At 36.6% G+C, this 14,088-nt stretch overlaps 1 protein-coding gene across 1 annotated transcript in view; it reads left to right on the top strand.

Annotated features, from left to right (window-relative positions):
* KYNU (kynureninase) overlaps positions 1–14,088 on the top strand; it is a 141,054-nt gene that overhangs the window by 43,703 nt on the left and 83,263 nt on the right. The window contains exon 4 of the mRNA XM_023515039.1: positions 2,713–2,795. Within this exon, the coding sequence (XP_023370807.1) occupies positions 2,713–2,795 (83 nt within the window). The remainder of the gene's footprint in view (positions 1–2,712; positions 2,796–14,088) is intronic.

Genomic DNA, 14,088 nt, shown 5'->3' on the forward strand with positions numbered 1-14,088 from the left:
CCCTGACCCTTCAAATAAGTAACAGGACAAAGTTTATTTACAGTGAAATACAGAGAGAGTAACAAAGGAGGGTAACAAAGACTTTGGCAGTGGGGCGGATTCCCAAGTGAGAAGCCTACAGCATGGGTCTTTTGTCTAAAGTTCATGTACTCTGTGTGTTGGGGGGGGGAGTAGGGGGTTGGTCTTGGTCAAGATCTGTCACACTTGGCCAGGAACCAGCAGACAGAAAACATCCTACCCATGTTGATTAGCAAATCCCAGGCAGGCAAAGCAGCAGGGTGTATGTTTTCACTTCAGAAGGGGCCATCCAGATGACACGTTTGGTCAGGCTGCTTTTCTCCACCCTGTTTGTGTTCAGAGAGTACAGCCTGGCAAATGAGGATCCCTGCCCATTCATGAATGGGGAAGCCTGTATCAGCATGGCATGTTACAAAGTTTACCCCAACATCTTTGCTGGCTAATCACCAACTGAGTCATGGAAAGAAAGTTGTGATATCATTAAGGAAAGCTGTGAAATCTTATTTATTTACTTCAAGAAGGATGTGTTCTAAAAACAGGGCCATTCTTCATTTTGTAGAACAGTTAAAGCAGGGTTCTACTTTAAAGAAGACCTAATTATTTTCTATTAACTTCCTAATTAGATTTTACATCCTGCAATCTAATTTCATGAGTAAATGCTGCTTGCAGAAGTCTCAGAACCCCCCCACCCCCCATGGCAATGATTTATCCCGTCTTAGTGAGTGGCGAGTCAACTCTCTCCCGTGCATTCTTTTCTTTCCCAGTATTTGTAAAAAGAATATTGCAACTGTGCTGCAACTATTTTAAGGAGTTTTAAATGAGGGCAATATAATATTTTTCTTAACTCTAATACATATGTTTATAACTGCACTTTAATCTATTTCAACTTCTTCTAATGACAGGCCACTTTACTTCGGGTTTATTTGTATAACACTTTCGAATGCATTTCACTACCCCAGGCTAGTGGGCTGACAAAACGAGGAAGCAGACTCTGTATGTGATATTTTAAAGGGAAGGAGATGCCAAGAGCATTGCAGGAAGAAACCTATTCTTAAAGATTATTACCACAATGCCTACCAGAGTGAGGACTAGGTGGCATAATAGTCTAAGATATAAATTCTCTGAGGCAGAACATAGAATTTTACTACCTAAATGTAATAAGATGTATTGTGCTATCAGCAAAGGCCGTGGAGCTCTATGTGATTAAAATAAAAAAGGATCCAAGTATCTGCCTTTAACTACCATTTAATGATAATGATTTTTGTCTTTAGCATTTATATTGGAAATCAAGAAAGAGGCAAGCTGCAGGCTATCTAATAATATTATGAATAATAATAACTAACAATTGCCCTTCACTTCCTCCTTAGTTCTTAGCAGTCTGTGTTTATTTTCAAAGAAAGTCCTCTTTCTCCATCCTAGTTTATATGGTAATCAAAATATTACTTTAAAACTTGTGTTATACACCACCTGCTGATGAAGGGAGTTTGAGCATTAGATTTACATTAGGAAAGAAGACAGAATAAAGGGTACTAGGTATCGATCTCTTTTACATGTTATCTCATCTATCTTTCTTGGCGACCTTTAAGTACTTATTGTCATCTGTTTACTCTCATAAATGTGAAAATTAAGCCCTATAAGCTGCTAATACATGCGCTCTCACAATCAACCAGTAATGGCCTGGAGTTGGCTTATGCTTGGTGAGGAAAGCAAATTGTTAAACACTTAGAATTTTTGCTGGTTGTTTAACAAGGACCACGATGGAGTATTCACACCATAAAAATCAGCAAAGGCTAAAAGACAGGCCTCCAATTCTCCAGTCTTACCACCACTCTGGGAACATGTTTCCTGGTTTATTAGACTTCAGCACAGATTTAAACGCATTCAGAAGCACATACTCATTTCTCCCAAGTTTATCAAGCTTTTAGATTCCTAAAGAATTCAGAACTATCAGATTCAGAGCTTTGAAGATGCTCCTTAATCCTTTGTTTTAATTTCTTCTATGTTTTTCAACTGTATTTTCCTTCCTCATTTGATGGAAACTTCTGGAGAATTGAAGTACTCTATATATTTTATGTTTTTCTATGATGCCTCCTGGGAGATTTACCAGAATAATAAAATTAAGCTGCAGTGTGAAGGCAAAATTGCTCGAAAACAGGTCAAGCCAAATAGTGTTGACTTCGATTATCGCTAAGTTTTATTATTTACCTAAAATGTCAGCATGAATATAGTCACATTTGATACACTGAAATTTATAGATTGTAGCTATATTTTTAAAAGTTAATTTGTAATCTTTTTAGTCTGTAGCCTAAAAATATGGTATCTATGTTTTAGTACAGACACTACACATTACTGTATGCTACAGGCATACTAGTGGAGTGTTCAAATGATCGTGAAAATTTCAAAATAACTGAGAAAAAAATACTATCTTACACTCTAAAATACAGCAAAATATTGAAGTAGTGTATGAGCTATCTCCTCCCTCCCCACTTTCTTAACAAAAAGAAAATTGAAGAAATAAAAGACAAGTGTAACCCAACTATCATTTTTTTTGGTTTCAAAATAGCATGCTTTCATATAATTACTAAGACATTACAAAAGCCCACATAGAAAGGTTCATTTGCTAAAGCTGAAATTTTAAGATCACATGTAGGCACACAAGAGCTAAGAAATATTTATGCTCTTTTTTAATTTCAGGGGAAGCTATGGTCATGAAGTAGGAAAGCGTCCTTGGATAACAGGAGATGAGACTATTGTAGGACTTATGAAGGACATTGTAGGTAAGTACAGAGCATAGTGAAATTTTTTTCTAAAAGAATTATAAAGATGGGTCTGGGCACAGGGGCTCACACCTGTTATCCTAGCACTTTAGAAGGCTGGGGCAGGAGGGTCTGGGCACAGGGGCTCACACCTGTTATCCTAGCACGTTAGAAGGCTGGGGCAGGAGGATAGCTTGAGGCCAAGAGTTCAAGACCAGCCTACACAACATAGAGAGACCTTCTTGTCTACAAAAAAATTAACACTTACGTGGACATGGTAGCTCATGCTTTAGTTGTAGCAACATAGGATGTTGGGGTGGGAGGATCACTCCTGAGAGTTTGAAACTGTAATGAGCTTTGATCATGCCACTGTACTCTAACCTGAATGACAGAGTAAGACCTTGTCTTTAAAACAAGAGAAGGAGGGGGGAAAAAAAACCTATAAAGATACTGTCATTTAGTTAACATACGTTATAAAGTCAAAATCTTATGAAAGAACATCCTGATTTTCTATTTTGAGCCTGACTAGTAAAGGGTGAGTAAACCTTTAACTTAGACTTATTCATTCAAAATGGATATCATATAATAATATAACCAGGTTATTTGGCAGAAAAATAAAATATTTGTGAATTTTTTCTTGTATACTTTAAAAGTAATATTTAATCACCCCATGAAAAAATATACATTGTGTTAATTTATAAAAAAAAGCCAACTGAAATTTTTTTTTGTAGTTCTTCTATATAATAAACAGTTAACTTCAAATGCTAAAGGTGTAAAACACCAATCATGTTTTGAGTCACTTTCACTTTAATCCTTGGTGATCGATTTAAACTTATACTTGGTGTTACTGAAAATAATATAGCTGATGCTATTCTGGTCTCTAATGTGTTTGTTAAAGTGACTTCTATTTACTACTGAAAAATTAATGGTATTTTAGCAATTAGAGTGGTGTTATATGGAAATATTTGAAGGCTTTCAGGAAATCTCAACTTTCAAAATAATTTTTCAAACCTCATTCCCCTATAAGCAAATCTTTATTGCTTCATACCACATGAAGGTTGGCTAATAATCACAAAACAAAACCAACCTGGGTTGAAAGAGAAAAATGTTTAGAGTAGGGAAAGTTAGACTTACATGCAGAAAAAACTATGGCAACTGGAAAATCATTAAAATCTGAGGAATATCCTGTTTGTTTAAAAACATAATTATTGACCTTCTCCTGTACGTCAGGACTTGTGGCTGGCACGGAGGACATGCAGGCAGATAAGCACATCTGCCAGCCAATCCTCATGAGAATCCCAGAAATGGAAGATAAAAAGAAATATAGAATTAAGTTCTATGTACATACATAATCAAGTAAAATACAAAGAAATACAAAATTAATTATTGTAATCCACATTACAAAGGAGACTTCATTTGCCAATTGATGGAGAGTTGAATATATACATTTAGCTACTGTTTATTCTGAATCGCATTAAAGAACTCTTAATAGAATTAGAAAGCATTTAAAAAAAAATATGAACCCCGAAGGACAAACTGGAATGACAGAGGACATGCTAGAAACAAAATCTGGGGAGTTGGCCAGCAGGTAGACAAGTGGTAACTGCCTTTGTACAAAAATAAAACAAAACATAGCCGGGCGTTGTGGCAGGTGCCTATAGTCCCAGCTATTTGGGAGGCTGAGGCAAGAGAATCACTTGAGCCCAAGAGTCTGATGTTGCTGTGAGCTGTGATGCTATCGCACTCTACCAGGGTGACAAAGTGAGACTCTGGCTCAAAAAAAAAAAAAGGAAACTCATCCCCCAATGGGGAAAAAAATGAAAAGCCACCTGCTTTATCTTGCAGATCCTTCAAAGGCTTGAGAATTACTCTAATTAGGCACCTCTAGAAGTAAAGACAAAAATTGGAATTAAAAAAGGATTTCTTGGCAATCTGTGTAAAATGTAGTTAGGAACCCCATCTCTGTCCACTCTGCACCGCCAGGTGAATCCTCCCACCCCCTCACTACAGGAGAAGACTGGAGGGTTAGTCCCTGGGGAAGGGAGAGGTAAGGGTCCCAGGTGAGAACACATTCGGCTCAATGCCATAACGAAGCACTGCAGACAAGCCATCTTAGACAATACAACTTCATTTTCAACAGTTCTAGAAGCTGGAAGTCCGTGATCAAGGTGCCATCAGGGTTGGTTTCTGGTGAGGGCTCTCTTTCTGGTTTGCTGAATGCTACCTTCTTGCTGTGTCCTCACATAGCCATTCTTTCGTGCACTGGAGGACAGAAAGAGACCTTTGGTTTTCCTCCCTCTTCTTATAAGGGCACCCTTCTTACTGCATTAAGTCTGAGCTCTTATGGTCTCATTTAACTTTAGTTCCCAGTTTGTCGGCCTATAATTAGAGAATTATAATTAGATTATTATAATTATAAGAGACTTATAATTCAGGTTGGAGATGTGGGCTTCCACGTATTACGTATGAATTTGAGGAAAATAACTCCATCTATAACATGCGACACAGAGAAAACAAAAGAGTTAAATAAATTTTTATCAACTTGTAATCTAATTTAGCTGCTGGTACCCAGGCAGAGGACTGGACGAATCTCCATAGTATCTGAGCCACCTAAAGGGTCTGACATAGGGGAGTTTCTTAGAACAGTGGCCCATCACACACTTGGAGGAGCACACATTCGTGTTCAATGCACCCAAAATACAGAAAAATATATTTTTAGTTTATGAGCCATTTAAGTATGTTTAACCTAATTTTGAAAAACCCAATAGAAAAGTAGTAGGCAAAACCTCTATTTTCTACTAGATATAGTTGAGTAATCATTATACTATACAAATTTCTATTTTGTATGGCTATGTTGTAGACACACAATATCAACTTCTACTTTAAGACAACAGATTGAGTATAAACTGAAAAGGCTCCCCTATGACAAACACAGAGGAATAACAGAAAAAAGTTAAATTAACAAATATATAGCAAAAGAAAAAAATATTAAGTACAAACGTCTATAGATCAGAAATACACAGTCAGAAGTCTAGACATGCAGTGTTTTGGGGGCAGCTCAGTGTGTAGGACATGAGTGCTGGACTTTTATAGGAAGCCCCTGAGGGAATCTGTGCAGCCCTAGATACCTGCATCTGTACCAAGGGCCAGAATCTTCTGGGAGTAGGTTCTCAGGATCACAGAGCACTCCATCTGGCTGTCAGAATTACCTTTAAGAAGGTGTGTTTTCTGATTGACAAAATTCTCACCTAAGCAATCCTGGATTGCATTTAAAGGTATGTTAAATAGTTGGTAATAAAGGCTACATTTGTTTTTATTTTTTAGAAGCCAGTTGGATTTGTTCAAATACCTAACATGTAAACAAAAACCTGAAAAAAATCCACATATGATTCAAATACAGAAGGTATATTTTCCTTAGCTGTGGATTTTTTTTTTTGCCTCTTTATTAGGTTTGCTTTCAGAACATAAACTGCATTCTAATCTTGTTATTTTGTGCTTAATATTTATCATCCTGTAAAGAGGAGCTAGGATGTTTATATACAGGCCAGGGAAATGGTAAGGTAAGATTATTCAGTGAAATTATTTATGAAGCCAATAAACCCCCCAAAAAAGATTTCCTTTGACCATTTAAAAGTTTACAACTCTATTGCAACTTATTAAATATAGTGTTTTGTTGCCCAGTAAATACATGTAGGTCACATAAAGATCACTGAAATTTTGGACCAGCCACCTCATTATTGTTAAGGAAAAAGAAAAAGTGTTGTGAATATAGTCTTGTTTAAAAAAGTAAAGGGGCTGGACTTACTTTAAATCTTTAAAAGGAAACTTGTCAATCCTAGTTATAGGATTTTTCTTTTCCTTTTTTTTTTTTTTTTTGCCTGTCTTTGAAATAACACACAGAGTGATATAATTTATATTGTGGTACATAAGACTATCTTTACTTCGGACTCCACTCAAAAGTCCCAGGAACCACATGTCTCACAGGCCAGCTGTAAATTCAGGGATTTGCACCACACGCTCGGTGGATTTTATAATTTACTAGAGCAGCTCACAGAACTCAGGAACACAGTTCAGCCACTTATTACAAAGGGCACAACTCTGGAGCAGCCCATGGAGGAGGTGTACAGATCAAGGTAATGTTGGAAGGACCGGCAGCCCTGGCGTTTCTCTGCCTTCTCTGAGTGTTTCACGCTCTCAGCACTTAGCCCTTCTTTTCTACCCATTAAGGCTCTGAGTCATCTTGTTCAAGAATTTTCATAGACCTCAATTTGCAGCCTTCCTCCTCTCCCAGGAGGCCAGTGGATGGAGCTGAAAGTTCCAATTGTCTAATCCCTCCAATCTCTTGGGTCTATCTGGTGAACAGCCCTATCCTGACAGGAGCTAGGAGTCCCACTCCAAGTTGCCTCATTAGCATAAACTCAGGTGTGACCTAAAGTGACTTTTTATGAATAATAACAAATGATACTTTTATCACTTGGAAAAATCCAAAAATTTGGGGACCCTTTGAGAGGAATGGGAAATAAAGACCAAATATTTCTTGTTCTACTACATACAGTACCTATGAGACACTCCTCACTTAACCTTCTCCCCTTTTGTCTTGAATGGTGTATTAATTAGAGACGTTCAGTACCTAAATATAGCATGGGGCATACAAAATAGCAAATATTTCTTGAAAATGAGCAAAGTCAGGGTTTTTTTTTTCTTACTTATACATGTGTATATTAGGTTCCCACTTTTGCCTTCATGGAATTAAAAAGGCTAAATTTAATGACAATAACAGTGATTCATATAAGTACTGAGAACAAAAACCTCATAAAGAATAAATGAGTATAAATACATTCAGAAAAAAAATCAGATGATTGCTGCAACGAAATATTAAGCAATAATAATAGTAATACAAAGAAAGTAACATTCACATTATCAGATAGGAGTATGGCTATTATAGAATACTTTGATCAGTTAACTTCATCTTATTATTTAGTTTTTTCCAAAGTTGCAAAAAAATAGACAACTAATATTTATAAATGAAGGTAAAAGATAATTTCAAAAAACCAGATCATGCCATATCTTATAGACAATAGAAAAAGAAATACTTCAAAATCATTCTATTCAATCTGGATACACCTGATACTAAAATTGGAGAAAATACTATAAAGGAGAAATTACAAACATATTTAATTTATAAATGAGGATGCAATATGATAAACAACATATTAACATGTTAAATTAAAAATTAATGTTTAAGTAATGTAGCAAAGTCAGGTTTTTAGACATGAAACTCATTAAACCAATATATTTGATTTCACAAAGTCTCAAACCTTATGTGGCAAATGCATTACATTTCACATCAAATATTTTTATTTTACTTTATTTTATTTTAACTGGATTCAAATTAATATGAGGGTATAATATTTAGGTTACATTGTTCTCACTTCCAGGGCAAAGTGCCAATTGTAGAAGAGCCCCCCACCCAAGGGGCGTGTTATACACCCTCACAATGTGCATATTAAGTGAGATCCCACCTCATGCCCTCCCTCCCTCTGTCCATACATCCTTCCCTTCCCCCCTTCCACTTCCTTCTACATCAAGAACTAGACTATAATCAGGTTTTATTGTTCTTAGGAACATGTAATTGTTTATACATTGATTTCATATTAGTATGGAATACACTGGATATTCATCTTTCCATTCTTGCGATACTTTACTAAGAAGAAAGTATTTCAGCTCCATCCAGGTAAATGTAAAAGATGTAAAGTCTCCAGCTTTTTTAATGGCTGAATAATATTTCATGGTTTACATGTACCACAGCTTGTTGATCTATTCATGGGTTAATGGGCACTTAGGTTGCTTCCACAACTTGGCAGTTACAAATTGAGCTACAATAAACATTCGAGTGTGATGATCTTTAATTTAATGATTATTTATTAAATATCTGTTTTGTTCTCTACAATTCATACCTTATCAGAGGAAATATTTCTAACTATTTTTGTTGAGAAATGAAATATGAATTAACAGAGTCTGCAAAAGTAAACTATATACAATATTTTAAAAGCTTTTAAGCTTTACTTACTTATTTTAAATTTCAGTAACTATTATAATCTTCCAAATTCTTTACTTTTCAAGTTATATTTATCTTAGCCAGACTTGGGGTGGGACTACTACCTCCTTTCAGGATGGGACTATTCACCAGATAGATCAAGAGATTAGAGAATTACAACATTCAGCTCCACCCATGGGTCTCTGGGGAAAAATGGTCCTTATATCCAATTAAAAAATTAATTAGTTCACTCTTTGCTTTAATAAAAACAGATTCTTTCAGAAGATGTTTTTGTGTATATGTGTGTGCATTTTGTTTGCATACCCATGTATGTTCCTTTTTTGGCTAAGGTCACTAGGGTACTAATTAGTTCTGGGAAAAATCTGGTTAAGTTTGAAGTAATAAAAACACTTAACCGTCTCTTATTTGCTTCTTATGGGTATGTACTGTATTCTTATTTTTAGCAATTTTCCTCACATTGTACAAGAAATTTTAGATTGTCTTGGGAAGTAGATGTAGTTTAAATCATAAAATAATTAAAATATTGTGTGGTAATTAGAGTGAAGAGCAGCAAAAGTCAAATTCATTTTTCCTATTTGTTAGGATATCGGAATGTATCATGAGCAGACAGACATGTACATATTCTGGGTCAAGATTGAATCTTCCACATCCTTAAACCATCACCTTTATTTCACGTAGAATTTCTCAAAGAAAGTAACAGCAGGATTATAAAAATTACTATGTGTACAACGTGATAGAGTGGATAGAGAAGAGAAAGAGATAATGAGCAACCATTTTATTCATAGACTTAGAAAAGAATTTCAATTCAGATAAGGAGAAAAACTATTAATAAAACATTTTATATAGCGCCAACAGTTCTGCAAAACATGGAATGAATAACTTTCCCTTATAATTAATGTCACATTATCAAGATGCTAGAAATAACATTGCTGAAGAATATTATTAGTATTATTATTAAGCCTACTTTTCCCTGGGTACATAAAAATCACAAAGGGCTAGCTGGCCTCATGCATTTGGGCTTATAAAAATGTTGTAATGTGAACATAAATTTCCTTTATGAAACTTGTGGTTGACCCTCAGAGGAACAATAATCCCTAGAATCTCCCCCCTAACAATTGCAGGCCCTCAGCCGTGTGCTAGCCAGCTCTAAAGGCTGCAAAAATTTGTTACTTGGACAATGGAGTGCAAAGTTCTTGGACTTAACCTAATTACAAACCTGATAGGCAAATTCTCAACAACATTTGCATAAGCTTAAACAAAATATACAGAACATGGTATGGCAGTTATGAGACCCCTAATGAATCCTCTTACCAAACAGTAAGCAGATTGGGGCCCTGCAAATCTTTCGCAAAAAATTTAATATTAAATTACAGTAGAAACTCCTTAAGTTGACCACCCAAGGGACTGTAACATACTAGTCAACATATGGAAGTGGTCAACATAAAGAAGGAGGCCTACTGTACTGATATGTACATATGGTGCATGTCCACGTGAAAATTAGGTCAACTTCAGGTGGTGGTCATTGTGGGGAGGTGGGAAACTATGGAGGCTCTACTGGACTTTAGAATTAGAAAGACAAAGAAAGAAGGTTATGAGTCTAGTTTCAGTCCTCTATTTTTGAGTTGTCAAAAACACCGATTATCTGTAAGCAATACTTTGGAATGTGATTCTAAATAAAAATTATCATTTTAACATTATTTTTCACCAAGAGACTTCTAGTAATTAGCTCATTTCTTTGGATATCAGCTTTCTGGTTGATAAAATAAAGAAAATCAGAGTAGGTACCTCACTGGGTTGCTGCGAAAACTGAGATAATGCAGGTCACATATTAATATTTAGAAATGTCAGCACATAGTAAAGACTCCATGAATGTTAGCTTGCTAGATTTTCAAACAAGAAGGCAGTGCATGCATTTAACTGAGATTTACCTTCTGGTAAATAATAATAATAATGTCCAATAAATAAATAAACAAATAATAAAGAGCCAGGGAAGCAGTTCTTGAATGAGAGCCCTGATTCACACTCATGTCAAATGAAGTTATTCAAATCTTGACATCTATTGCAGTGAGTCATAGATGATCTTCTGAAGTAAAGATCCTTTCAGAACCTGATAAGCTTTCTGGAAGCTTTTTACAAATGTTTCCCCCAAGTACAAGTACTTTTTGATTTTTCTACAATAATTCAAAGCAATGGGGGGAAAAAAAAGAAGTGGATAAAAGCAACTTAAAATTTTTTTATTTACTATAAAAAAATTTACTTTCTTATGTAGTAGTGATGGTATTGCAATATCTTAGAACAATGTTATTTTCAGAAACAGAACATGAACCAAAAAAAGACAAGTCAATTAGATAAATTTTCTTTTGACAATACAGGCATACCTTGAAGATACTGTCACCACGGTTCCAGAGCACCACAATAAAGTGAACATTGCAATAAAGCTAGTCACACAAATGTTTTTGTTTCTCAGTGCATATAAAAGTAATGTTTATACTGGAAGGTAGTCTATGAATTATGCAATTGCCTTATGTCTGAAAACACAATGTATTTACCTTGGTTAAAAGGTGCTTTATTGTTAAAAGAAGATTAACATTCATATGAGCCCTAGAGACTCATAAACTTTTTGTTGGTGGAGGGTCTTACCTCGATGTTGATGGCTGCTGACTGATCAGATGGTGGTGGCTGAAGACTGGGGTGGCTGTGGCAATTTCTGAACTAAGACGACAATGAAGTTGCCCACATCTGTTGACTCTTCCTTTCACAAAAGAGTTCTCTGTAGCATACAACACCATTTGATAGCATTTTTTTTCTTTCAAAATTGTGGTCAATCCTCTCCGATCCTGCCATTGCTTTATCAGCTAAGCCTATGGAATATTCTAAATCCTTTTTTGTCATTTCAACAATGTTCACACCATCTTCCCCAGGAGTAGTTTCCCACTCAAGAAACCACTTTTCTTAGCTCATCCATTAGAAGCAATTTCTTCTTTTTAAGTGTTATTATGAGATTATACCCCTTTAGCTCCACTTCTAATTCCAGTACTTCTGTTACTTTTTCTACAACATCTGTAATTATTTCCTCAACAAGTCTGGACCCCTCAAATCAGCCGTTCAGATTAGAATTGACTTCTTCCAAACTCCTCTTCGTGTGGATCTTTTGATTTCCTCTCATGAATTATGAATGCTCTTGATGGTATCTAAAGGTGAATCCTTCCTAGGACATTTTCAGTTAACTTTTCCCAGGTCCATCAGACAAATCACTGTCTATGCTAGCCCACTATTGCCTTTCGAATTTTATATCTTAAATAATGAAACTTGAAAGTCAATTTCTTCCTAATCTGTGAGCTGCAGAATGGATATTGCACCAACAGGCGAGAAAACAACATTAACCTTCTGCATCTCCCTTGGAGCTCTTGGAGAGTTGATATATTGTCAATGAGCAGTGATATTTTTAAAGGAATCCTTTTTCCTAAGTAATAATTCTCAACAGTCGGCTTAAAATATTTAGTAAACCATGTTGTAACCAGATGTCTAGTCATCCAGGCTTTTTTGTTCCATTTATAGAGCACAAGCAGAGAAGATTTAGCATACTTCTTAAGGGCTCTAGAATTTTCAAAATGGTAAATAAGTATTGGCTTCTGTAAAGCAACTGAAACTCTTAAGTAAAGCAACTGAAACTCCTCAGCTGCTTTAACCCCTAATAGGAAAGTCAGCCTGTCATTGGGGTTCAAAGACAAGCTGTAGCTACGGAAGTGCTAGATGGCATCCTCTCTAAATAGGAAACTATTTCATCAGCCTTGAACATCTGCTGTTCAGTGTAGCTGCCATCCTCACTGATCCTAGTTAGAGCTTCTGGATAACTTGCTGCGGGTTCTACAACAGCACTTACTGCCTCACCTTGCACTTTTGTTTCTTTCTAAATACTGAACTTGAGACAAGTTGTTGTAAGTTCACAGTAGTCTTTCATTGACTGGTTTTTACTTTACTTGTTTCCTCAGAAACCCCATGGTGGGTCAGACAGGACACCCCTCACTGCTCTTCCTACAGTCAGCTTTTAGACCCCAGACACAACCAGCCTGGAAACAGCCTCGGCACATCTAATCTTAAATCATCTTGTTACTGCAGACACCTCTGAGGTCCCCAAGAAACCTTTGACAGAGTTGTCTAAACTGAAGCCTTGAGAAAGGAAGGCTTTCAAGCTGAAACCAAAGAAGTTCACCTAAAACTCACTCCTGCACTCCTCTGGTATAGAAAAGTACTATTTTTGAAGACTGAATTTCCTCTTCAAGCATACTGCACGTTGTCCTTTAAAAAAGTAGGTGAAATCTTCAGGAATAAAAGCTGAGTTTCCAAACGGCCCTGCCCTGGATATTTGTGTTTCCTTGGCAGCCTTTCTCCAGGCTGTCCTCGAGCGGGCTATGATGTTGCCTGCCTTGTCCATGAGCTCAGTCCCTCAAGTGGGCTCTGAGCTTCAGGATGCACAAACATTCATTCCACTGACTTGGGCATGAAGATGAGAGGTGAGGCTCCTGTGGCCTAAGGGTTATGCAAGGAATACTTCATCTGAGCCAAATGAGGGGTCAACCCAAAGAAGATTAAAGAAATAATTACTACTGCCCCCAGTATTCTGCTTTCTTGTGAACGACTATAATTCTCATTTTCATTGATAATTTCGAATGCACTGGTATGAGGAGAGAAGGAAACCTGAGGTAAAATCACAGACTTTATCCCTTTTGCTGACATTATCACAAAAATACCAAGGATGCCATGAAAGACCAGAAAGCTGCAGGTCAGGACATGCTGTCGAGAGCCTCCTCTTGGAAGCTGCTTCTGTCCTTTGGTCCTCCAAGTCATGTCTAGATGGATCTTCATTTGTGACTACTAGTTGCCTCTGTTTTTCTGGTTTTTTTTTTTTTTCATTGAAATGACCAATTTGTAAGACCTAATAATTTTGTCAAACAGAAGGTTGGCACTCATTGTTCCAGAAGTGCCCGCTGGGCTCCACGTGAGTGGCGGCACCTCTGCACCCTGGGAGCCACCCCACACCTATACTTCCTCCTCCTTTTCCCAGGACCTATATCCACTTTACTTTCTCTTTTTCCTTAAAACTTATGAACCAACCTTTGCTAGCTTCCAACTTCTGTTTTACCACTTCCTTACCTGTTTCAGACTTCATGGAATTGAAGACAGACAGGTAGAGATTTGATGTAGCTGAGCTTTGGCTTAATGGACTGTTGTGGCTGCTTTGGTCTTCTATTCAGA

This window comes from Otolemur garnettii, unplaced genomic scaffold, assembly GCF_000181295.1.
Source record: "Otolemur garnettii isolate 467f Iridium unplaced genomic scaffold, OtoGar3 scaffold00064, whole genome shotgun sequence".
Taxonomy (NCBI): Eukaryota; Metazoa; Chordata; class Mammalia; order Primates; family Galagidae; genus Otolemur; species Otolemur garnettii.